Source organism: Xenopus laevis, chromosome 3L, assembly GCF_017654675.1.
Source record: "Xenopus laevis strain J_2021 chromosome 3L, Xenopus_laevis_v10.1, whole genome shotgun sequence".
Lineage (NCBI taxonomy): Eukaryota > Metazoa > Chordata > Amphibia > Anura > Pipidae > Xenopus > Xenopus laevis.
This window is the reverse complement of record NC_054375.1, coordinates 39,077,084-39,104,839: the sequence shown is the minus strand read 5'-3', so window position 1 is coordinate 39,104,839 and position 27,756 is coordinate 39,077,084. Positions and strand designations below refer to the sequence as shown.

The following is a 27,756-nucleotide window of genomic DNA, read 5'->3' as shown; positions in this document are numbered from 1 at the left end:
TTAATTCAAACACGTTTGCAAATGTGTGTGCCATCCTATTTTTCTAACGTATGGATATTGGAACCCAGTCGAGCAGCAAGGTTTCTGGATAGAGCACCACAGCGATACTGCCACAGTCTTTTAAACTATTGTATGTTACTCTACCTAAGATGCAATGCATAGGATTTTATTTGGTATAAGGTATTACCACAATTAAGATAAGTATGGAATATGGAAAGAATAAACGAAAGTGTTTGCAATTGCAGTTTTCCCCAGACATCTTCATCCAGGTAAAGTTTTGCAGGATATAATTCATGGAATAAACTGAAATCTGTATGTGGAAATGCGATTAGATTGTTAGCTAGAGCTTGATAACTAAATCACTGGGGTGGCCTGATAAGTTTATTTGCTAACTTCATATAAATAGAGCCCCATAACAGATTTCCTAGCATATTTGAGAGTGTACAGTTTGATCTTCTTGGTCTTACAATATCTCAATATAATATTTTTTCCATGGGGGGAATATATGGAATATCTGACTTTCGTTCCATGGGGGGTGTTAATTTGTAGACACAGACAGGGATTCTCTACTAATGTGCGTTGCTGCAAAGTCAGTGCAGGTATTGGATCTATCATCAAGAACAAGTACTGGTACTGGTTTTATGACACAGAAAAAGGATATCATTTTTTAGATAATTGATTTATTCCCTTAAATGAACCCATGAGAGATGGCCTACCTGTCATTCAGAGCCTTCTCAATATCAGATTTCTGTATAAAAGACACCACCCCTGAGCAAGATTTGACTGGGATGTTGTGATGAGCGGATTCATTCGCCAGGCATGGATTTGCGGTGAAATTCCGTAATTCGCCACCTGCAATTTTTTTCGTGAAACTGTGGCCAATTGTTGCCAAGACAAATAAGTCGCCATAAAAAAAACGCCCATTGACTTTAATGTATTTGGAGTGAGAAAAAATTGTCGCATGTGTAAAAATTGTCTCCCATAAAAAATGTTTTACTCCCATTGACTTAAATGCGTTTCGTGAATTTTTTCGGAGTTTCGTGAATTTTTTGGCGTATTGAAACAGGACAGATCCGCTCATCACTACTGGGATGATTTAATGAATGACAAAAACCTTACAACTGGGGGTCAACTGTCAGCATCACCTGAAAGCCATAAAGAAAAAAAACCCAGGTTCAATGCATGAAGTGCAGCAGTTCTACTGGATTCCACCAGATTGTCATTGTCATTGTCATTGTTAGCTCATAAAATACTCATGTAAATAATCTTAAGCTTTGTTCATGGAGAAATATCCTTTACAGTTTTGAGCAAATGGATCAGTAAAACATTTGAACTTATATTTATATCAATGTAAATAATAAGGTTGATTTACCTTCAGATTCTTCACCCTTAAGTCTACTGTAGATGAGTTTTTTTTAGTAAACAGGCAGTCATTGTTTACAATTATGACAAACGAAGGAGATATGAAAACCGCTCAGACTCACCGCAGATTTAGTAAATTCACAAGCCGGCAATATATTGCGTACGTCCGGGTGCAGGAACTTTGGCGTCCCACGCCATATACAAGCAGAAATATGGAAGAAATATGGAAGAAGGTAGATTCCGGTAGATTCTGATTGTTTACAATTAGCCTTGTCGAACATTTAAAAATAATGAATGAGGCTGCTAATGGTGTGATTTACCCCCATACAAATAGTTTGCAGTAATTACTATACATTTGTTTTTTCTTTCTTCGTTTGAGGACTTAAATACTGGTTCTCTTATTATTCAAACACTGATTTCTATGTTCTTTCTGTCTTTTCTTCCAGCGGACATACAAGCAAGGCGACGATGGAAAACCTCCTTCTGACCAACACTCGGAGAAGCTATCAATAGACCTGTGATGTTTGTTTTACAGGATATAATTGATTCATAATACACACAGCTGTGAGCCTTAAGAAAATGATCCTTAAGAACTGCCAAATCTTTAATATTTCCCAATATTTCCCATTAACTGTGCCTTAAAAATGTATGTTTTTCTATTGTTGCTGCTTCCTGTTCTGCTTTGATCTTTCTTGAAGACCTAGGCTTACATAGCATATTTTCTACTGATTTTATATTTAGCTTGGCTCATACAAAATTGTAATATTAGAAATCTGTGTTTTTTTACTTGCTATATGCCTTGCTGGGCTTATGTTAACCAATCCCATTAGAGATGGGCGAATTTTTTCGCAGCGAAAATGACGCCAATAGACTTGTATGGCGGCATACGTCAAAAAAAATGCCCATAGACTTTAATGGGCGACTGCGACATTTCGCTGGCGGCGAATTTTTGACGAAGCAAAACGGGTCAAATTCGCCCAACCCTAAACCCCATTAAACTAGGCAAGATTTGTTTATGGAACCTTTGTGACGCATACAGCAGATAAACCTCCAGTGTATCCAAACAATGCCTTAAATATAATCGAAAACAGGTTTTAAAATCATACACTAAAAGGCATATTTATTGAAATTCAAATGACACAAAAAGTCTCACATGTTATTCCCTGTAATAACATTTAAATAAATGAAAATTCTCAAATGGGTTAATCTTAATCCAGGACCAAACATAATCGCTTATTTGATTAAAAGAAAAATAGCCTTTTTTTTGAATACTGAAAAACACATCCCATTGATCACTAGCAAGTGGCCAGGTTTTAGGAGGAGATATTTTTTTTTTAATATAAATTTTTGATACATCTCGAAAATGTTGAGGCCAAAGTATGCAATCACCATTTTTTGCTGCAACTTTTTTAAAAAAAAAATCTTGATTTTTTTGTCTCAGCTTTCTTGAATTGCGGAAAAAGTAAAATTTTTAAATAAATCTAACCCCCCTAAATAATTGATGCAATTTTACTTAGAGTGCCTCTCTGTGCAATTTTAAATAGACATTCTATTGAATTTTGGACCCTGTTCTTGTGGAACAGGTTTACTTAGAAGAGAACATGGCAACTGCCCAACAAGTAGAGAGGAAAAAGGATAGACAGGCAGATACCAGAGAGAGCAATTTCCAGCAGAACAAGATGACACGTAACAATTCTACATGTAATAGCGCCATCTAGAGATCTCCCAAGAACAATCAATACATACCACAATCATTTTATTTTTTTAGTAGTACAGGTATGGGGCCTGTTATCCAGAATGCTCATGACCAGGGGTTTTCCATAAAATGGATCTTTCTGTAATTTGGAGTCTACTAGAAAATCATATAAACATTAAATAAACCCAATAGGTTGGTTTTGCTTCCAATAAGTATTAATTATATCTTAGTTGGGATCAAGTACAAGCTACTGTTTTATTATTACAGAGAAAATGAAATAATTTTCCAAAAATTGCATTATTTGAATCAGATTGAGTCTATTGGAGACTGCCTTTCTGTAATTTAGAGCCTTCTGGATAATGGGTTTCTGGATAATGGATCCCATACCTGTACCTAGTTTTTGGCTCAACTGAGAGTCAGCAATGCTAGGGTTAAGGGAAATGCACACATATTGTAAATGCCGAAGTCACCCCATACTTAGACTTTTGATAATATGATTAGTTTTCATCTTATTTGAAAAGCAAAATCAGTTGTGTATATGTTTTTTTTTTTTGCGTGTGTATTTTAATGCTTCAGTGGATTGTAATTTTGTGTGTTCAGTGAAATGCCATTTTTAATTTTTTGCTGAATCACAAAAATAATAACAACGTCAAAGCTGTAGTTTCATTATCAAAGTCCTTTGTCAGGTCACATGCATAAATAAACCATGGTTTTGTTTGCAGTACAATTACTGTTGTTTTAATACATAATGGGACGTAGTTGTTGAGTTTGAAAACAAGATTCATCAAGTTCAGTCAGTTTCTTTTATACACTTCTGATTTCTTCTAGATTTGTGCAACTTGGCTACAATTAAGCTTTAACTAGAAAACGATCATACACTTGAGCTGGAAAATCTGCCTGCTGCTTTGTGTCCCTCAATACCCCAAATTCGTGGGGGGCACAAGAATTTGGGTTACATGCCTTTCTATTAAGGCATTATACTTTATATACTTTATAAGCGCATTATCTATCTGTCATGGTTTTTATGGGAGGGAGGGTATATAATTTGCGGCTGTTATAATTTCATTAAAGGAGAACTAAACCCTAAAATTGAATATGGCTAAAAATGCCATATTTTATATACTGAACTTATTGCACCAGCCTAAAGTTTCAGCTTGTCAATAGCAGCAATGATCCAAGAGTTCAAACTTGTCACAGGGGGTCACCATCTTGGAAAGTGTCTGTGACTCTCACATGATCAGTGGGCTCTGAGCAGCTGTTGAGAAGCTAAGCTTAGGGGTAGTCGCAAATTATCAAGCAGAAAAGGAGATTGGCCTGTAATATAAGCTGATGCTACAGGGCTGATTATTAAATGCTGATACTAATTGCACTGGTTTCTGTACTGTCATGTAGTAATTATCTGTAGTAATTACTAATCAGCCTTATATTGTGACATTTATAGTCCAAGGGGCAGATTCACTAAGCTCGAGTGAAGGATTCGAATGAAAAATACTTAGAATTTCGAAGTATTTTTTGGGTACTTTGACCATCGAATTGGTTAAATTCGTTCGAATTCGATCGAAATCGAACGAAATCGAACGATTCGAAGTAAAAATCGTTCGACTATTCGACCATTCGATAGTCGAAGTACTTGCCCTTTAAAAAAAACTTCGACCCCCTACTTCGGCAGCTAAAAGCTACCGAAGTCAATGTTAGCCTATGGGGAAGGTCCCCATAGGCTTGCTAACCTTTTTTTGATCGAAGGATTTTCGTTCGATCGTTGGATTAAAATCCTTCGAAACGTTCGATTCGAAGGATTTAATCGTTCGATCGAACGAAAAATCCTTCGATCGTTCGATCGAAGGATTAGCGCTAAATCCTTCGACTTCGATATTCGAAGTCGAAGGATTTCAATTCGAGGGTCGAATTTCGAAGTATTTTTTACTTCGAAATTCGACCCTTAGTGAATCTGCCCCCAAGTGTACTGTATATTGTGAGTCGGTCCCTAAGCTCAGTAAGTGACAGCAGCACAGAGCATGTGCAGTGAATCAGCAGAAAAGAAGATGGGGAGCTACTGGGGCATCTTTGGAGACCGATCTTTCCTGCTAAAGCGCCTTGGGCTGTACAGAAGCACAGAACATAATGTACAACATTTTTAGCCTACTTCTTTGGTTAAGCTTTATTTCTCTATTAAGGACTGGCTCCCAGAATTGATATAGAAACAAAATGATGCTTTCAAATTAGTGACTCTGTGACCTTGATAATTACCAAAACCTCAAAAGAAATGCATGCAAAAAAAAACTTGTTAATTAATGACAAAATATTATACATTTGTTCATGAATCTCATATTGCTGACCCAAAAACCTTTGGGCCTGTTTGAAATAAGACAGAGTTTGGGATTTCATAACCGACACCGTCCTGGGTGAATCAGACACATACTTTTTTGATTCTCGATTGTTAACTTTGCCTTTCCAGAGTGAAATCTGCACTATTACCAGAAACTTCTGTGTATTTGCTGGAAGTCAAAAACCACACTAGGTGGTGCTATGTACCAGGTTTGGATGCAAAGCTCTAGAATTCGGGATGGGATGCGATATGTACTCAACTTTTTATGCCATATGAAAGGAGGGTGTCGTAAATTTTCTATGCTCTTATAATAAACAAGGTTATATTAATTATTTTAGTTCTGCTGCATGATATATTATAAACAGCTCCCTCTGATGAGCAGTAACAACAATATTATGCTACAGCTGGGCCATCATTTACTAATTTAAGAGTAACATAATTCTTATTAAAATGAACAAGGATACAGCAGTATGTCCAACCATAATTTATTACAGGTTCCATTCTTCTCTGATAGAGGAATCAACTCATCATTTATTATAATGGTAATATTTAATAATTACGGCAAGGATATCCAAGCAGCATCTTATAGTTATTACTGAACTACATCTTCGGCATCTTCTGGGAGAGAACGTGTTAGGGTTACACTGGGAGATATTTTACAGCTACGTTTCGAGAGATGCAGATATGGCACCTGTTTTCCAGAATGCTCGGGATCTGTGGTTCTCAAGATAAAATCTCCTTCCGTAATTTGGATCTTCTTAGTCTACTAAAAAAAAACATTACACATTAAATAAACCCAATTCAATTGTTTTACCTTAATAAGGATTAAAGAAAAAGGTAATCAATTTTAAAAATCTGAAATATTTGATTACAATGGAGTCTATGGGAGATGGCCTTTCTGTAATTCTGAGATAATGTATTTCCCGGAAAACGAATCCCATATCTTTGCTGCAAACTCTAACATCTTTGATAATGTTTTTGGATTTTTTGTGACCTGTATGAGACTATAGTATAATGCCAAAGTTTTTCAAAGTTAATTTAATATTGTGTTTAGGCCTCATAAGCATTTACAGGCTTAGCGTGACTCACAAATCCGAATTGCTAAATCCTTACAAACATCTTATTTTCAAGTTTGACAGCTGCACAAACAATTGGGAATTATTAATAAAAGTGAAGACCAACTGCAAGTTTTAGAAGACCTTTGTCTACATCATAATAAAAGTAAATTTGAATTGCAACTATACCTCAAAATTTCGGTTAATAGATCCCACACCTGTATATTTTATAGGACAAATATGAGGTACACTTTAATTTTTTAGATCTTTTCTTTCATTTATTTATTTTAAGATGTTTTTTTACCAGATTTATTTTCATCTTCAGTACTAGAAGTAGATTTCAAGTGTCGATATTCATACCTGAATATCTGATGCCGTTGTTAACACAACGGAACAAATGGTTGAACTACTGAATTATTGTGCCAAAAGGGGAATTTCACTTAGTAGATTTAAAAAAATAAATTAATAAATCATTTCCCCTTTAATTTAATTCCCAATGTATACATCTGTTGTTTTTTCACTCGGAAAGACTAGTCTCATAGAAAATGAGATTCACCTGCTAACATGGGCGCCCAAGTACTGCATCCACTTATTTCTATTGGAGCTGGCTGCAATTTTTGGGGATATTATTGCACACCTTTCTACTTGTACTAAAACAGCAGAGCAGAAACATGATGTGGGCATGTGTAATGCTAAGTTACCGCATTCAGCTTAAAGGGGGAATTCACCTTTAATTTAACCTTTGATGATGTGGAGAGTAATATTGTGAGAACATTTTCATTTGGTTTTATTTTTTTAATTATTTTTGGTTTTTAAATTATTTAGCATTTTTATTCAGCAGCTCTCCAGTTTAGTATTTCAGCAATCTGGTTGCTAGGGTCCAAATTACCCTAGAAACCATGCACTGATTTAAATAAGAAACTGGAATATGAATAGGAGAGGCATGAATAGAAAGACGAGTAATAAAAAGTAGCAGTAACAATACATTTGTAGCCTTACAGAGCATTTGGGTTTTAGATGGAGTCAGTGACCCCTGTTTGAAAGCTGGAAAGAGTCAGAAGAAGAAGGCAAATAATTCAAATTAAACTATAAAAAGGAAAAAATGAAGGCCAACTGAAAAGTTGCTTAGAATTAGCCATTCTAGAACATACTAAAAGTTAACCTAATGGTGAATCACCCCTTTAAGTAGAAGTCAATGGATGTAGTCCATAAGCTGCCCACACTAATAAACACAAATGACTTTTCTATACAAGCAGATGCTGTGACAAACTTGCAAGAAAACAAAGGTTTCCACAAGGCAAAAATTAAGCACTAGTGCACAATTTAAATTACTTGATTATCCCATTTAATATTTTATGCCTGTTGAAAAAAACATCCTTAAAGGACAATTCAACCCCCCACAGTAATAAGTCCCCACTGGTACCCCTCTGCTGACCCCTCTCCGCTGGCCCCTCTCCCTGCCTCCCCCTGCTAAGTGTTACCCCAGAATTGTGTCCCCTATAGGATTACTGACCGCACATGCAGAGTGAGCACAGCTGAGCTCACAAGCGCCATTTTCTGGTAATCTTTGGGTCTTCTTCCTGCCCTTCAGCAATTTCCATCACTTACAGCACATGCGCAGTTGTTGCGAACCGGAAGATTGCTCCAACTGCGCATGCGCCAATACGCTGCTCACTTTACAGAGATTACCGGAGCACCGAAAATGCCGCCTGGGAGCTCCGATCCACTCACTCTGCATGTGCGGTCAGTAATCCTACAGGGGATACAATTCTGGGGTAACACTTAGCATGGGGGAGGCAGAGAGGGTGGCCAGTGGAGGGGGGTCAGTGGGGACTTATCACCGTTGGGGTTTAGTTCTCCTTTACAGTGACAATCAGTGCTTAATTTTGAACGGATCAGAAAAGCAACCAATAGCTTAGATGTGGGGTTATCAAGGATTGACGAGAAAATGTGTAAAATGATTTACCAGGGAGTACAAATGCACTGCTTATGCACACTGATTAAATGAAGGATAGTACTTTAAATGGGTTGTACACCTTTAAATTAAGTTTTAGTATGATGTAGAGAGTGATATTCTGGGATAATTTGCAGTTGGTTTTAATTTTGTATTATTTGTTGTTTTTGAGTTAAGCTTTTTATTCAACAGCTCTCCAGGAGAACAGATGCAACCACCAGATTATCTTCCATGGGGACTTTCAGGGTCGGACTGGGCTGTCGGGACACTGGAAAAAACCCAGTGGGCCCAGGCTCTCGTGGGCCCCACAGGCCAAGACCCTTTTTCTGTTTGGTCACCACCAAACTCCACTACCCATTACATTCCACCCCTGTCCATTATGCTGGCTCACCAGCTGCACTATTGACAGGGCTGTCTGCCCAATACACACAGTGTCAGAATCAGAGAGAATAGCAGAAGCATGTGTCTAAGTGCCACCTAAGTTGCATCCAAGGCACATGGCTCTGGTGCCTACCCCACCTTCCAACCCTGGGTCAAAGTTCAACCTGAGAGGGACACTAGCTGACTGAGATAAAAGTGCAATTTGTTTGTTTCTGTTACTGGAGGCAACTGGGCCATTTATGGTAGCTATGAAGCTTATTCCATGCTAGTCATACTATCAAACTCTTTTTTTCTTCTGAAATGCTTCCCAGCAAACCTATAATTCATATTGTGCTTTCTGCAGCTTGACCAGATTTATTCCAGATGAGACTGTTTGCATGCATGCTGGGTCTTCAACTGGGTTAAAAATATGCAAATTCACTAAGAACGTCCAACAGGAGAACTGAGATGGAATCCAACAGCCACCTTTCATGTGACCATGGAATTTGGAATTTAACAACTATTTGTAACAGTAAAATTTCAAAATCAAACAAAACTGTCTCTGTGCTTTTTTATATCAATTTTAAAGCTATTAGACTACGCCTTTCATGCACTGTGTACAAAATGTTCATAGGAGGATTTGGTCCTGTATAACTCTGAAGGATTTGTATCCTGTATAAAAGGGAAGATCTAAGAACTTTAGTTAAACATGGCTGGAATGTGCAGCAGAAAGCAGAAGGAGCTCCATGTGGTGACATGGAAGGCCATTTATAAATGGAGTGCAAATAGTTTTTGGCTGTTTTCCTGATGCTCTATGTGTTCTGGCTGCAAGGCAACACTCTTTGTACACCACCTGCTTCAATTCAGATTAGAAGTCAAAATTCAGATCCAGATTTGAGAACAAATATTAGAAAGCAAACTGACTTTTCATAAAAGGGAAATAAATGCTTGCACTATATTTTTACTGGAATTTATACAGGGGAACAAATACATTTATAGATCTGCCCCAGAGTGATTCAGACTCAATTCAGTGAAAAAAAATGATCCCATGGTTTATCTCATGAACAAGAGGAAATCGGCAATCAAATTTAGGGGGTTATTCACTAAACCCTGAATTTATCTCATTATTTTATTATAAAAACCACAACCAAATTCCCATGCCCGATTTTACCTTATTTATTAATTTAAAACATTTAATTAATTGGATCAGGAAAACAACATGTTTAAATCGGGCAAGAACCCAAATCGACTCTTGCCCAAAACCCCCCAATTTTTTGGATTATCGGGCTAAACACAGCACAGATCACAAAGACTTCAAATTGAGAAAGGTGCCTCCCCCATTGACTTATACAGGACCCCAACAGGTCAGAGATGGTGGATTTTCGGATTCTGGCTTTTTGTTGCGTTGGGGAATAATAAATCTTGAAAAATTTAAGTTTTTTTATCCACGAAAAATTCTAGTTTTTGCCCCAAAAAGCCTGACCAAATAAATTCTAGGTTTAGTAAATGACCCCTTAATCTTAACTAATGGAATCTGACCTAATGTTTAATATCAAGTGATAAAAATGTCTTTGAATTGGACTCTTCTACGCTTTAGGATTTTAGACACTTCTCTTTCTGCTCTGTCTTTGTAGTCTTATAGACTTATATCAGAAATTACTAACAGAAAAGTCCTCTGTGGTGCCACACGTGGGGATTATATGGCACAGCTGCCACTTAAATATTACATAGTGAAACATGTAACACATATAAATTCTTCATTTTCTAACCAATCAAAATAGATCTATTGTTAGATAACCATTATCTGCATTCCCTACCAAAAGACTATAGCTATAAGCACTTTGTGTTAAAGGAAAACTATACCCCCAAACAATGTAGGTCTTTATAAAAAGCTATTGCATAAAACAGCTTATTTGTAAAACCCTGCTTCATGTAAATAAACCATTTTCATAATAATATACTTGTTTTAGTAGTATGTGCTTTTGAGTAATCATAAATAGAAAATTGCCATTTTAAAAAATAAGGGCCGCCCCCTGGGATCGTATGATTCACTGTGCACACAAACAAACCAAACAAACTATACATGTTAGGTCACATGAGCCAATTAACAGACAAAGTTCTGTCTTTTGCTTCCTCTCTTCTTCCTGTTACAGTTGTAGTATTTCTGGTCAGGTGATTTCTGAGGCAGCACACATGACGAAATGGTGGTTCAAGGCAAGAGATGTAAAAGGACAATATTTACTTAAATGTATATACCAGTTTCATAAAATTCTTTAATATGCCACTTAATTTAATATAGACTTTCTGTTGCTCAAGTATTCATTTTGGGGGTATAGTTTTCCTTTAAAGAAGAACCTTCTTGCTTGACACTGGCTGCCATTTTGCTCAGTAGACCATTTTGTCGCCAGCTCCTTTAGCAAGATGCCTGCAGATCTTTCTTGTTTAACCTGCAGGGGAGAGAGAGAGAATGAGCAGTTTTAGTTTCAGAGGTGGTACGGAGAAGTAATGGATGTGTAGTTTGTTTTGCTGTTTAGTAGCAACCAGCAGCTTTTTCTGATTTTACTTCCTCCCAAGTTTAATTGTAAAGAAAATATAGAACACAGAATATGTGTTTTGTTTTATTGAAGGGATAAGGATAATAAATTAATTTGATTTACTCTAGTTCTGTGGTGGGGCTACATAGACATTTGCTGAAAGAAAAACCCAACAGTACCAGTTGGACAACAACAGGTTTTTGCCCCCCCCACAAAAAAAAATCCAACATGACGGATGGATTTTCAACTTTATCTTTACAGATGAAGGTCACAACTGAAGGAGCTTGCTTTAGGGGTGTCAGGTATTTTTCAGCAGTAGACACCTGTATCCTATATTTTCACTGTAAATACGTACACATTGCCACAGGGCAGAGAACAATCCGGTCTGGTTCATCAAAGCCAGTGTTGCGTTATGCCAAAGATTTACTCAAAACAAGAGCTGAAGCTGATGGCAGAGTTGACCTTCTTTGACCAAAATGACTTGCAAAAGGAAAAAGAGAACAATGTTATTAACCCTTCTGCTTTCAGCACATGCTTCAAAGTGTCGGTATGGGGTTCCTGATAGGATGAGTGCTGATTTGTTTAACTAGAGACAAGGGTTCATATAAGGCTGAAAAGTGATGAGAGTGTTGACGTAGCGACTTTAATGAATTCAGGGTTTCGATTTCACGGATTTGGAAAGTGTAAGAAACTGAGATTTGTAAGATTTTGCTCCTGCGTCATTTCTTTAGATTGGCAGCAGTGTGCTCTAACTTTGACCTACGGAAATGTTTCTTAGTAGATGACAGGGAAACACATCATAGTCTGTACACTATGTATATATATATATATATATATATATATATATATATATATATATATATATATATATATATATATATATATATATATATATATATATATATATATATATATATATATACTGCTGAAAAGTAGACGCACTCACAGGTCTTACTTTAGTAGAATAATTCATTTATTCATTGGCCCAAGCTATATATATATAGGAATCCCCCAACATCAGAGGGTTTTCGTTTTGGTATTCAGTAAATCTAAGTCATTGTTTAATGTTTTAAATAATGGGTTTAATCAATTTTCCAACCACTTGCAAGAATAATAAAGAATTAACCGTATCTGGAAAATAAAGGTGATGAGACAAATCGCATGCCAATGTACATTTTATATTGTAACCGTGAAGTTAAACCTGTCTCTCCAGCTGAATACCATCATCATACCAATGTCTGCATAAATCCAACAGGGTTTTTTTTTTGTTGGTACAAAACATACACAACAAATAAAAAAGGAATGGAAATTCTTGCATGCAAGTGAAATGAAGTATGCAGATATGCAACAGGGCAGAGGAGATGCTATAATATAAAAAAGGAGGTTGAAAATAAAGGCAACATAGCATTGAGTTCAGACAAATAGTTTTCACTTACAGTCTATTCTAGTTGACCAAGAGGAAGGCATAATAAAAGCATTAATCATATAGATAAAAGATCCCTTACCTGAAAATCAGTTCTCCAGAATGTTCCAAATTACAGAGTCCATTTTAAGCAAATAATTCTGGCAATAATTCTTCTGCTTTCCTGTTTTCTGTAAGAATAAAACAGCACCTTGTATTCGATGGAAACTAAGCTGCATGGTCCATATTGTTGGCAAAACAATCCTATTGGGTTTATTTAATTTTTAGCACACTTAGGGGCCGATTCATGAAGCTCGAGTGAAGGATTCGAAGTAAAAAAACTTCGAATTTCGAAGTGTTTTTTGGGCTACTTCGACCATCGAATGGGCTACTTCGACCTTCGACTACGACTTCGAATCGAAGGATTTGAACTAAAAATCGTTCGACTATTCGACCATTCGATAGTCGAAGTACTGCCTCTTTAAAAAAAACTTCGACCCCCTACTTCGGCAGCTAAAAGCTACCGAAGTCAATGTTAGCCTATGGGGAAGGTCCCCATAGGCTTGCCTAAGTTTTTTTGATCGAAGGATATTCCTTCGATCGTTGGATTTAAATCCTTCGAATCGTTCGATTCGAAGGATTTATTCGTTCGATCGAAGGAATAATCCTTCGATCATTCGATCGCAGCAGTTGCGCTAAATCCTTCGACTTCGATATTCGAAGTCGAAGGATTTTAGTTCCTAGTCGAATATCGAGGGTTAATTAACCCTCGATATTCGACTCTCGATGAATCGGCCCCTTAAGGTATGGAGATCCAAATTACAGAAGGATCCTTTATTTGGAAAACTCCAGGTGCCAAAAATTCCGGATAATAGATCTCATACCTGTACATGATTTTGTGATTTGTTTGGATCTTGCATACTGCTGCTCTCCACCCAGGCACACCATTATTTTAATTTATTGCAGAATGTACTCATTTATGGGAGAAGTTGGAAAAAAAATCTACAGAGGTTACATAAAGGCATTGGTCATATAAAATATAATACTGTTCCGTGTATACTGTGCAACTTTACAGATTATAAATTAGAATGGATTTCTAAAGTCTCTGGTTAGTTCCTTTCAAATTACACACAAAAAAATGGAATCAAAATTAGCTTTTTCATTAATCAGTGGCTTATAAGATTTTTTAGCATAACCCTCAAAGCATGTGAAAATATCACAGTTAAGCAAACAATGAACGCAGATCATATGGATGAGTTCTCCTTGTAAATAGACCCATTGAGGAACATTGGTTCTGTTTTCAAAAGGGTTATGTATAGACACAAGAGCAAGTGTGGCCACACTAAAATGAACACAAATCTTGCCTTAATGGAATTGTATTGGCTAGTACCACTATCACGCAAAAAACTGGCTTCAAAAGCACAGTCAAACATCTGTTTTGTCATCCGTTTCTATATTTTCCCTTCTTAGGGAACATTTGGAAAATGATTGAATTTTAGTTGTTGGAGTGTTTGTCTATAACCAGTGCTTGTTTACACAGCAACTGATGGACTCATGCTCACCTGAGTTATTGCAAAGCTAAATTATATTGAGCCTTTTCATTAGAAGTGAATAATGAAATGAAAAGTTTGCGGGCTGATTTCCTATTGAACACCTGCCTGATATCCAGGTTTGCAGTTTATCTTTCTGTGGACACGTGCGAGGTTGATACAGCACTTTCTATCTGGAAATTATTATTTAAGTAAGTGTTTAAAGGGGAAGGAAACCTAGTCGGCGCAAACCCCCCACCCGTTTGTTGCCCACCCTCCCTCCCCCCCGGCCTACCCGTCCCGCTGGGCAAATGCCCCTAACTTATTACTTACCCTTCTGCGCGGGTCCAGTCCAGCGAGTTCACAGACGACATCTTCTTCCACGCGATCTTCTTCCTGCTGTGAACGGCGCATGCGCAGTAGGATCATTTCGCCGGTACGATCTACTGCGCATGCGCCAAAAGTCACGGCGAAATGATCCTACTGAGCATGCGCTGTTCAAAGCAGGAAGAAGATCGCGTGGAAGAAGATGTCGTCTGTGAAATCCCTGGACTGGACCTGCGCAGAAGGGTAAGTAACAAGTTAGGGGCATTTGCTAAAGGGCGAAGTGGCTAATGCTAGCGAAAATTCGCCAGTGTGACGTCATTTCGTTACTTCGCCGATTTACTAATTTGTAAATTTGCTGGCGTAAATTCGCTAGCGAAGTGGACCTACTCTAGCACTACTTCGAACCCTTACGGCAGGCGAAGGGACGTAACTACGCTAATTCACTAATTTGTGGATTGTACTGAACGTTAACCCTTGCGCCAGACTTGCCTTCGCCAACTCAGAACAAGCCAAGTGCAATAGAGTAGATAGGGCTTGCTTCAAAAAAAAGTTTACATTTTTTCCGTCTTTTACTTTTTTAAGGGTGATAGGCTGAAAAAAGTAAATTTTTTGGGGGGGTACCCTCCTTCCCCCCTACATTTCCTAACATTTGGCACCTAAACTATACAGTGGGCACATGTATAGGACAAAATAACAACTCTATTTTATCTTATGAAGCTTTCCCAGGCTTGTGTAGTGTAATATATTTGCTGCTACATATACGTCCATTGTACTTGGCGCCGTATGCAAATTAGGCATTGCTAGCGTAACTTCGCTTTGCTTGACGAAGTAACGCTAGCGCTACTTCGCTACCTTTCACCTCCCTGAGCGCAACTTCGGATTTTAGTGAATTAGCGGCGCCCTGGCGAAGCTTCGCCTGGCGAAGTGCGGCAAAGCCAACGCTGGCACAACTTCGAAGGTAAGTAAATTTGCCCCATAGACTCCATTCTATACACATTTTTAAAAATTACATTCTTTTTCTCTGTAATAATAAATCAGTACCTTCTATTTAATTAATCCTTATTGGAAGCAAACCCAATTGGTTTTATTTAAAGCATATTGGATTTATTTTGGGGCCGATTCACTAAGGGTCGAATTTCGAAGTTAAAAATACTTCGAAATTCGACCCTCGGATTGAAATCCTTCGACTTCGAATATCGAAGTCGAAGGATTTAGCGCTAATCCTGCGATCGATCGAAGGATTTGAATCCAACGATCGAAGGAAAATCCTTCGATCAAAAAATCACAGGCAAGCCTATGGGGACCTTCCCCATAGGCTAACATTGACTTCGGTAGCTTTTAGCTGCCGAAGTAGGGGGTCGAAGTTTTTTTTAAAGGGGAAGTACTTCGACTATCGAATGGTCGAATAGTCGAACGATTTTTCGTTCGATTCGTTCGATTTCGTTCGAATTCGAACGAATTTAACCAATTCGATGGTCGAAGTACCCAAAAAATACTTCGAAATTCGAAGTATTTTTCATTCGAATCCTTCACTCGAGCTTAGTGAATCAGCCCCTTAATGTTTACATGATTTTCTAGTAGACTTAAAGGGGTGGTTCACTTTCAAACAACTAGTTGTTTTCAGAAAGGTAGAAATAAAGACTTTTTCCAATGACTTTCTATTTTCTATGTGTGACCGTTTTTCTAATATTGAAGTGTAAAGTGCAATTTATCACCTTCTGAAGCAGCTCTGATTTATAGCCAAAAAGTGAAGCTGAAGGGACTCATTTATTATTGCATCAGACAAAAATGCCACCCGCTACTCATCCCCTCTGAATACAGCACTGGCAAAGTAATGCTGAATTTAGAGCATGAGTCTTTGCACTCCTTACTAGGGGAGTGATAAACTGCACTTCAGGGACTAACCCACAGGGTAATATTCCAAAGACTTTTTTTTCACTTACCACAGTTTTGAAACTAGTCCTTACAACTATCAGGATACCAAAGGTTTGCTAGCACCATAGAGAAAATAACATGTTCAGACATCACTCCAATATTATAACAATCTTATCCTGGCCTTGTTGTTATTCATAGTGTTGAAACAACATTGCACCTCAAAAGACTTGATTTGTGACCTGTGCCCATTTAAATGATAATGGAATCTGATGAAGTTTACTAACAACAACTCCAACATAAACCCATGTTACAATTCTTTGACAAGGGGGAAGTCCGTGTGACCTTTGTATTGTGTTGTCCAGCTGGAGGTCAACTATCCCCCCCAAAAAAAAATTCAGCAGCCTTTCATAATATAGGCCTCTGTGTATGACAGTATCATCTTGATATAATCCCTCTTACAAACATATAGGGGTATATTTATCAAAGAGTGAAGTTAATAGTGAAGTTCCGCCACTAGAGTGAAATTCCGCCACTCTCCATTCATTTCTATGGAATTTTTATAGGCGTATTTATCAAAGGGTGAACTTTCACTTTCACCCATTGATAAATCCGCCTTTCAAAATCCCATAGAAAGGAATGGAGAGCTGCGGAATTTCACTCTAGTGGCGGAACTTCACTCTTTGATAAATTTACCCCATAGTATGATATCTATCAGACCCACTATATGAAAAGGATTGGGCAGCACTGATTTAGTTTATTAGTGAATAGCAGTTTGTTACATTCTGCATCTATGAATCCAATTATAATTGTACAGTTGTGGGACCTGTTATCCAGAATGTTTGGGACCTGGGGCTTTCCGGACAAGGAGTCTTTCCATAATTTGGATTACCATGCCTTAAATCTACTAAAGAAGCATTTAAACATTAATTAAACTCAATAGGATTGTTTTTCCTCCAGTGAGTAATTATACCTTAGTGTGATTCACGTAGAAGGTACTATTTTACTATTTACTATTATTATTATTACAGAAAAAAAAGATCTCATTTTAAAAAAAATTAATTATTTGATTAAAATAGAGTCTATGGAAAATGGCCTTCCCGTAATTAGGAGCTTTCTGGATTAAGCATTTCCAGATAACAGTTCCTGTACCTGTATGTCAACAGTTCTAGTTTACAGATTTGTATGTTTTCCATGTGTCTGTATCCTCTGGATATTCCAGTTTCCACTCCTAAAACATAGCCAGTTTATTGACATTGTCACATTTTTGAGCTTTCCAGGTAAAATAGCCCATACCTGTACAAAAAAATTCATCTGCATGTTTTTCTTAAACCAAATAAACCACTCAAACTCTGGAACCTGACCTGCCAGGGAAGTTAAGGACTTTTATTTACATTGCACCTCCATTTCAATCATACACTGAAAGATCTGACACCAATACTCTCCCAATTTACAAGCAGATTAAGCCAGAGACAATATTTTACCTTTAGCATGTTAATTTTCTGGAACGGTGGCTCATTAACAAATGAAAACTACTACTGTGATAACGATTTGCGCCATGTGTCCAGGACTTTCACCTCCTGTTCTTTACGCTGTCTCTATAGCAAGGGCTACACTCAAATGAGCAACACTCCATCTGAACAGTAGCTCACTGGAATATGACATCAGAAAATACAATAAACCCATCCAATTTTCCAATTAGCATGTTTATCTTGACAACAAATACTAATCACATTTTTGTTTAGTTCTCAGAAAAGCCGTAGGCGTGTTCCAATAATGTTCAGATATCTTGAATTAGTTTTAAGCATCATAGCAAAGCCATACTTGTAACACCAATCCTCTTCTACATTATATTTGGCTTAAGAAAATCATTGCACCTTTTGCTGTACAGTTTTATTGGCATATTGGTTATTTCTCTTGATAATATTTAGAAATTTTAACCACCCCATAACAACTCCCAATGATACCGTCTTGAAATCATTTTTAAGGATATATATCATTTTTTGTAGCCATTGTTGATGTAACCATTTTCTTTAATTCTATCCACACATGAAAAAAAACACTTCATAACAATGTAGATCATAAAAATAATGGAATCAAAATATTTGAATAAGCTTCCCAGCAATACCCCATATGTTCATTTTTAATTGTCTGTACTGTAGAAGACGTGACTCCAAAATATTTATATTTGATTTTAAATTAAAAAATTCAGGTGTGGGGCTTTCATCAACAAAATTGAAATGAGTGGGGTCTTTGAAGGGTTAACATGCCTACGTGCCGACCCTTGTAGGCCTCTGTACTTGTTTGGACACAGGTGGGATGGATGACATCAACTAAATATCCGTCGGTGATAAAGCCCATACATTACCTAGGGCACATTGTAATTCGGGAGGTATGGAAGGTTCCTCCTTAGACATTTCTTTGAGTGACAGAAGATTTGCTGTATCTGGGGCATTAGTCATCTCAGACACTTACTGAGGTGGGACAGAAACACGCACACTCAATCCGGAATGCAGTATATGGTGCACCCTAGTTTACAAAGGATGTCCCTACCTATGAAACTGTCAGGGATGGGGGCACTGATAAGAAAGGCAGCTTGTGTAGATACGGGACCCAAAACAATATTATCAGCTTGCCTCAGACAAAATATCTTAGCTAACGCGCATGCACATATTTGTCTCTTTTCTATCTTGTCCATCCTGGAGGATATACCTATTACAGACATATACTATGCTAATAACTATGCTGATACGTCACTATATTGGGACGTCTTTACTTATAACCTATATAAGCCTGTGTATGACCTTCAATAAACGGAACTTGTTATTCTGATCCACTCGTTGGTGTTTCTTTGTGCAAGTTCCCCGGATCCGGAATGCTAGGCATTGTTGGTCAGACGAAATCCAAAGGTTCCAGTAGCAGTCGGTTCGTTGTCCCCTTCAGTCTTAACCCAAAATTTGGCTTTTTTTTCATTATCATGAGTCTTTTTTGGTGTTATTTTAGCTCTACAGTAACACAGACACAAAGCTGTTATTATTAGGCAAATCTCACCCGAGCTGATAGCACTAATATAATTGAAAAATATATTTATCATCAACAACTATGTATTTCCCCTTCTCAAAAAGTCTTACTGTTAAGAATACTGGCCAGTTTCTTCACTTGGCACATTTCAACCAATATATTCTCTTAAAAACCACCCCCCCTTGCATTTGAATGAGATCCGTCTGACATACTTCACAGTTTGAAAGCTCTCTAATGTGAATTTTCAGGCCATAAAATGCCTATACTAGCAAAGCATATCAGTCCAATTGCAGTCACTGGGAGGGGTAGACAGTGTTTTAAGTGGTTTTGTTGAGGCTGGAATATGCTGGTTGAGAAACTGCCCCGTGTGCCATTAGGGTAAAGCATGTGTTGATGCACATTTCATTACTAGAAGCCCATTATGCTCACCTGGTCAATCATACATGTTTGATAATTTCTAGTTTGCGTCATTTTAATTATCACAAGTCAAGATTTATAATAATAATAAGTTACAACTAGAATTTAACAGATGCTGCTCTACTAGCACAAAGAAAGTGCTTCGTAATAACAGAACCTTCAAAGTGCCATCCAAATTTTCATCTGAAATTTTAAAATCCTTATTATCTTAACTTTAAATGATCTCAAACATATCACCTGTAGTTGCAAATGCTTCTATCCATGTGCCAGTATTATACTGGAGCATGGACAGAAGTCTTCATGACCAAGGATAACTGGGATCTCAAACTGAATGAACCAAATAACTCTAGCGTATTAACAACGTGGAAAACAAAATAAAATATTACTTGCTGAAGCATAATGAATCACTGTATTTGCATATGTACTGTAACCTTTGTCTTTAAACAACAGTGTTCTTAATGATGCTCATAGAAACCTGGGGGGGGGTTATGTAAGTTAAAGGTGCCTCCCATCATTTCAGCATCATGTTATTGTTTTGCTACCATTATAGGGGGCTGGAGACGTTTAAAGTTAGACACGAACCTATCATTACATCATGAATTTAAATTACCTTTCCTTTATCCCTTCCTTTATTCCTTTAACAGTAGACGTTGCAACTAAAAAACTTTTACGGCAGGCAGCACTCTTCATTCATCATGTTGTGATTTGTTAATGAGGGATGTATTGTAAGAGCTGAATCCAGCGTCTGCCCACCAAACAAACACAGACATCTATTTATCATACAGCTCGCCACTGCCTGAATAGCACAAGCACTACCCTCAGCATATAAAAAGGAACCAAATAGATTAATGTCTAGAATATCTGTGCCCCAGCAGGATCACCTCAACCTTTATCCTGGCAAATCCAGATACCCCAAAAGTCATTAAATGATTATATTATATATAAATTGATTAGCCTTTTTATTTGTATTTCATTAATAAATACAAACCATCTATCCAAAAGCACAACAGATCATAAACATTCAAGGCAGAAACACATGCACTTAATAAAACTTTGCTTTAAAGACTTTTACTTTAAAGACTAAATTTCTTGCAGTTTTGCAATTCTTTATGCTTCTCCACTAGTGGGAGTAAGTTCTAAAGGAAACAGCTATGCAAGAGATTTCAGTTATCATGCTTATTTAACAAATAAACCATGGGTCTTCCCCCCTCCTTCTTAAAAAGGGTGTTAGCATATTTGTAGCCAGTATCTATTTCTAATAAGCATTCCTGTTGTTTCAATCATTGCCTTAAAATATGCTGGGATCCAAAACTAGCAGAAACAATGAAAGCATATGAATGACAGCAAATTCTGATGTGTGTATAAGACCACCAATGATATAAATGTGCCAAGAATTTAAACAATATCAAAGCTGCCTTGCATTGTATCACTTTGTCAGACTGCAGACTCACAATAAAACAGCTCTCCTTTGTTACATGCAAATGAGTTGTGGGCCAGCTGAACACCAGAGAGTATATAAAAGAAAACATAAAGATACATACAAGTAGAAGTTGGAGAAGTAGAAAAGTAATGTGAGATTCAGCATGTTTCAGTGAACGGAATAAAACAATTGCTTATAGCTCAGTAGCAGGAAAATGTTCTGCCTAGTAATTGTTGATCCTTATCTTAACTTTATAATGCCATTAAACATAAAAAAGCATAAAAGTGAACAAACAAACAGATACAAGCCTACTGTGATAGTAAATGTTTGACTTTTAGGTTCTGCATTTGGTTTGGCGTGGGGGGAATTCAATGATCAGGTCTGACCAAAAAAATGTAAATGCTAAAACACACACACACACACATGTAACACATATAGTCCATTCATTTAAAAGATAAACACACATAAATTTGAATTTGGCTTATGTGCTGCAAGCATTCCAAAAAGGGATATCAGTATAATCTCCAACCACTCAGTGAGGTGGGCGGAGCCACAGTGAAATCAAAACACAGCAGGTGTATAAGTAGTGGTGAGGAAGGGCACAGGAGATACACCTGCTGCAAGACATTAGCTAGTACAGGTGTATTTGTGACCTGCTAGCTTTTACTATGAGTGCATTTGATCCACAAGCACATTCTCCACCACGCTGTGGGCCACAATTTCCCAGTATTGGGCAGGAGCCTCCAGAGATGAATATCTACTGTGAAAGCTTCTTACATCCCCAGACAATGCCTAGTCCTCAGCGACCTTCAAACTTTGAAACAGGTGACTACAGCACCACTGCAAATCCCTATCTGTGGTTGAATGGACCTTCCATCACACCTCCTCCATATCTGCCAGGATCCAACTCAAGCCACTTCATGCCTCAGGCATATGGGATGCAGAGGCAGCTACTGCCTAACATGCATGGTTTGGGAAGTTCTGAATTAGGTTGGCTTCCTATTCCTTCACAAGAAGAACTTATGAAACTGGTGAGACCTCCATACTCTTACTCTGCATTAATAGCAATGGCAATACATGGAGCCCCAGATAAAAGACTGACACTGAGCCAGATCTACCAGTATGTTGCTGATAACTTTCCTTTCTACAACAAGAGCAAAGCTGGGTGGCAGAATTCAATTCGACACAACCTGTCTCTAAATGATTGCTTCAAGAAAGTACCAAGAGATGAAGATGATCCAGGTAATAACCATTCATTTTCTTTCTTACTTTCTTTCTGTACATATAGGAATTTAGGAATGTATTGTTATAGCCAAGATGTTACATACCATTACACTTTTACTCATCACAATACTGTATAGCTATGTACCAGTTTATGATTTTCAAGAGCTGAGGTATTTAACAGGAACAAGAAGAGGAGTTTTAAATATTTAAAAAAATATGAAGCAAGGTTCTTAACTGATTCTCCAGATGTGGCTGGACTCAAATATCTAGCATAATTTAATATTGCTGAAGAATGCTGAGAATTGTAGTCCAGCAGCATCTGGAGATGCAAGGTTACGTTTAACTCTAGAAAAGAACACAGAAATGACAGTAATAAATGAAAAACATGTACAAAATGTAGTTGATCATTCTAAATTCATAATACTTATATTTACTGTATATTTCTTTACAGGCAAGGGCAATTATTGGACCTTGGACCCAAACTGTGAAAAAATGTTTGACAACGGAAACTTCCGCAGAAAGAGGAAAAGAAAGTCTGATGTCAGCCCCAATGGACAGTTATCTTCTGACAAGCCTGAAGGGAGCCCGCTAAGTGAGAGCCCTACGAATGGAGAGCATCAGGACATGTTGGGAAATTCTTCACCAGGAACAGATGACTCCCCTGAAAAAAGGTCACCTCCTCCATCTATAACCCCATGCCTTAATAACTTTCTCTCCAGTATGACTGCATATGTTAATAGTGCTACCCCAATCAGTAGGTCAGTTCCACTTGGACTCAGTAACGAAACCTCTGATAAGATGGGACAGAACATGGTTGGATTCAATTCCTACACTCCTCTTTCAAATATGCCAAGCCATGGAGGGTCTGACTGGTCATCTACCGTATCATCAAATCCTTTTGGCTACAGCAGTTCTGTGTTCAATCAATTCACTCCTCATTTTTACAACAGTATGAGTACAAACAATACTCTCTATAACAGAGAAGGTACAGAAGTATAACTGGGTGGTACCAATTTTATAGCAGTCACGACAAAGTCCTTGTTGGCATATACATAGCATGCTTTTACTCTACAGAGTTCTCTTTATTCTTATACAACAGGCACCTGCTGTGGTTCATAAGTTTTAGTGAGTTGCTTCTACGGTGTTTCAAAGCTTTTCTATCAAGGCAAATGATGCTTAGTGATGCATGGACTAATAGCAGGGAAGGGCACTGTATTAAGTAAGTCTTCAATAAAATATGAAATGGCAAGCCTGCCAATTAGTGTTTTTGTAAAAAAAAGTAAAAGTTACTCAGAATTTGTTTTACACTGACCTTTTTACTGTACCTTTCTGACGCACTACAGTGGTGAAATACTGTATTTAGAGAAAAAAAAGAAAATTGCAAAGTAATGCTTTTCATACTTCAAATATAACGTTTAGCATTTGATTGTAATTTGGTCTGCTAACGTGTATTTATAAATGTTTACCTTGGATGTATAATATGTGGGGGGTAATGTGTTGGGTCCTCAGACCTGTCTTCGGCTACTTACATGTTTTGTAAATGTTTAATATTTTATATGTATTATAGCTAAATTCACTGTGGGGTTTAACATGGGTAATTTTATAATAAAAAAAAAAATTAAAAAATAAATTGTGTGTTTTTTATGGCTAAATGACAGGATGATACCAAATCCAGAAAGTTAACATACAAAAAATGCATTTACATTAATCTAGAGTTTGTAAAAACCTGGATGCCTGTAAAGCATATATTTACAGCAGTTTTCTCTCCAATGGCAAGGGGGCACCAATAATCAACACATGTAAAAATATACCTCTAAGGGGCAACATAACTTTTTTAACTTTTAGATTTTCACTGTGCCTTCGACCAACACTAGAGGGCACATTTACAAAGCTCGAGTGAAGGATTCGAATAAAAAAAACTTCGAATTTCGAAGTGTTTTTTTGGCTACTTCGACCATCGAATGGGCTAGTTCGACCTTCGACTACGACTTCGACTTTGAATCGAACGTTTCGAACTAAAAATCGTTCGACTATTCGATCGTTCGATAATCGAAGTACTGTCTCTTTAAGAAAAACTTCGACCCCCTAGTTCGGCAGCTAAAAGCTACCGAACTCAATGTTAGCCTATGGGGAAGGTCCCCATAGGCTTGCCTATGTTTTTTGGATCGAAGGATATTCGTTCGATCGATGAATTAAAATCCTTCGAATCGTTCGATTAGAAGGATTTAATCGTTCGATCGAACGAATAATCGTTCGATCGTTCGATCGAAGTATTAGCGCTAAATCGTTCGACTTCGATATTCGAAGTCGCACGATTTTACTTCGATGGTCGAATAGCGAGGGTTAATTAACCTTAACCCTCGATATTCGACCCTTAGTAAATGTGCCCCTAGAAGTGCGCTAAAGGGGAGCATAATTTTAACAATGCTTAATGGAGAAATATATATATATATATATATATATATATATATATATATATATATATATATATATATATATATATAGTATATATATATATATATATATATATATATATATATATATATATATATATATATATATATATATATATATATACACACACACACACACATCTATCTATCATCCATCCATCCATAATCTATCTATCATCTATCATCCATTGTCTATCTATCTATCTATCTATCTATCTATTAGCTTCAAAAATGGTTTCAGCACTCCAACACCAAAAACGTTTCCTAATATCCAAATAATAGTCCAAGGTAAACTGGTGAACGCCAATGCAAAAGATCCCAATGGGGACCGAAATGTCGGTTTTACATACCATGTAACAATACAAGTTAACCATAAGACCCTTGGTGCTTTTTTTTTGTATATGAACCCTTTGCTTTTTGGTAAGAGGTGCTGTCCATTAATGAATATATATATATGCAGTCCCACAGTACCAGCACTCAGACAGATGTTGCCAGTGGTGCACGATCAATAAATCATATATAGTCTTATGAAGGATCAGCACACACTGTTCTGTAGTGAAGTAATAGTGTTTATTTTCAAACAAAACACATTTTTATCCGACGTTTCGGTCCCACCTGGGGACCTTTTTCAATATATTCAATATATATATAGTGAAAAAGTATTGCGGCACTCACAGGGTTTTAGTGAAAAAACAAAAAATGTTTTATTATTAAGCCTCAATGTTTCGATCCCCCACAGGGATCTTCGTCAGGAGCAAAAACAAACATCCACATATATATCCTTAGTAAAGCTGGGGCACTCTTAAAAAAGAACAACCGCCTGGGTGCTGGTTAAATAATCTGCAAAAGAACTGCACTCTCAGAACTTATTTAGTGCAAAACAAAAAACTGATTTATTTCGATGTTTCAGCTCTTACACTCGAGCCCCTCCTGATGAAGGCTCGAGTGTAAGAGCCGAAATAAATCAGTTTTTTGTTTTGCACTAAATAAGTCCTGAGAGTGCGGTTCTTTTGCTGGTTGGTATATATATATATATATATATATATATATATATATATATATATATATATATATATATATATATATATATATATATATATATATATATATATATAGTGAATAAAGTACCCCTATTATAAAATATAAAGATATTAAAAGTTACCAAGGAGTTCCATGGCCATATTAAAGGGGACCCGTCACCCAAAAAAATTATTCAAAATCCTATTTTATCAGATTAGTCAAGGAAAATGAACTTTAACTACACTATATAAATTATTTGAATCTTGTTTCCTTCAGTCAAAATTATAGCAAGCAGGCAGCAGCCATATTGTGGGACACTGTTATTAAGAAAAGCCTTGTATCCTCTCAGAATCTTGTTTGTGCACCAGAATGGGGGACCCGATGTCCATCCCCATGCCCTGGCTACACAGTTATATGGTAAAGAGAACTGGGGGAATGTGGGGAGAGCAGTGACATCTAGGAAGTGCTGAATTGAAAGTGAAAGTAATTGTCTGCCCCGCCTCTATGTCACGGGCATAGAGGAGTGGCAGACAATATTTGATTGACAGCTGAGATTTTTAAATGAGCTTACAACAGCTATGAATGCTTAAATAAAAAATAGAAATTGGATTTCATGTTTAATTTGAAAAGGACTTTTATTATACAGATTTTTGTGTCTGGGTGACAGGTCCACTTTAAAGCACAAGGCCAAAGGTCATGAAAATCCTAATATCCTCATATTTTGCTACAGGGGTACTTTATTTATTAGAATAAGTTTCAGTGAGTCATATTACATAAATGACATCACTAAGCTCCGATTATAACCAATGGCATCACAAAGCACAATTTCATATAGTGAATAAAGTACCCCCTCTTGTAAATCATAAGGATATTATAAGTTACAGAGGAGTTTCATGACCATATAAAAACACAAGGCCGAAGGAACTCCTAGGTAACTTCTAATGTCCTCATATTTTGCAACAGGGGGTACTTTATTCACTATATAAAATGGTGCTTAGTGATGTCATTTGTTTTAATCGGAGCTTAGTGATGTCATGACATCACTACTCACCGTTTATAACTGAGAAAATCAGTACTCCCCATTTATAAGGATATCATTTACAAGATATTCATGGCTTTTGTGTATTATAAGGATCTAATTTACAGGATACTCAGTGAGTGCTGATCCTCCATTGAAGTATAATACCATTGATCTTAGACCACTGGCTTCACTGGTTTGAGTGTGGGCACTGCGGAACATATATATATATATATATATATAAACTGCGGTTGTGTTTAACTATCATCTCTATAGCTACAAGAGCAGACAATGAAAACTGAAATCTCTGGTCATAAAAATAATTGAAATTCTTCTATGCAGGTGGCCAGTTATAAGAAAGCTGTCATCACATAGTTAAGCCTTTTTTATTTTGATAATACCACTTTATACAAGATTTAATTGTTATTTTCAGCCACAATAAAAGTGCATGTATTTATATAGTTTACAAGTCCATGTGTTTACTTTGCCTCAGCTAAAACTCTCTAAAATCTATTGCACTCCCATTGTCAAATCATCATTTCCAAGCAGAGATTTTGTCACTGAATTTGTTGATTTGCTGGTAGTTGATTGTACTTTGGCCTGTGGGACACTGCTCTACTCATGAGGGTTTCTATAGAAACTAGGGATGTAGCGAACCGCCGATAATGTGTTCGCGAACACCGGCAAAAAATGCGGACAGTTCGCGAACAGTTCGCGAACTTCGAACATCCGAAAATCGTTCGATTCGAACGATCGAAGGATTTTA

The 27,756-nt window shown here is 37.0% G+C and overlaps 2 protein-coding genes across 2 annotated transcripts in view; both read left to right on the top strand.

Moving 5' to 3' along the window:
- The window catches only part of dock2.L (dedicator of cytokinesis 2 L homeolog), a 313,170-nt gene extending 309,962 nt beyond the window's left edge, over positions 1 to 3,208 (top strand). Inside the window, exon 52 of the mRNA XM_018252117.2 lies at positions 1,809 to 3,208. Coding sequence (XP_018107606.1) covers positions 1,809 to 1,883 — 75 coding nt within the window. The 3' untranslated portion in view covers positions 1,884 to 3,208. The remainder of the gene's footprint in view (positions 1 to 1,808) is intronic.
- An 18,690-nt stretch (positions 3,209 to 21,898) lies between these two features.
- foxi1.L (forkhead box I1 L homeolog) lies at positions 21,899 to 24,117 on the top strand. The gene is made up of 2 exons (NM_001086898.1): positions 21,899 to 22,517; positions 22,951 to 24,117. The coding sequence occupies exons 1-2, from the start codon at positions 21,944 to 21,946 to the stop codon at positions 23,496 to 23,498; spliced, it is 1,122 nt and encodes a 373-aa protein (NP_001080367.1). The 5' UTR covers positions 21,899 to 21,943; the 3' UTR covers positions 23,499 to 24,117.
- Positions 24,118 to 27,756: the final 3,639 nt, after the last annotated feature.

What these genes read in the sequence shown, in the direction of transcription:
- foxi1.L (NM_001086898.1), top strand. Translation starts at nt 21,944, where the DNA reads ATGAGTGCATTTGATCCACAAGCACATTCTCCACCACGCTGTGGGCCA. An exon ending in AAGAGATGAAGATGATCCAG is followed by an intron (nt 22,518 to 22,950) that starts GTAATAACCATT and finishes ATTTCTTTACAG; the next exon opens with GCAAGGGCAATTATTGGACC.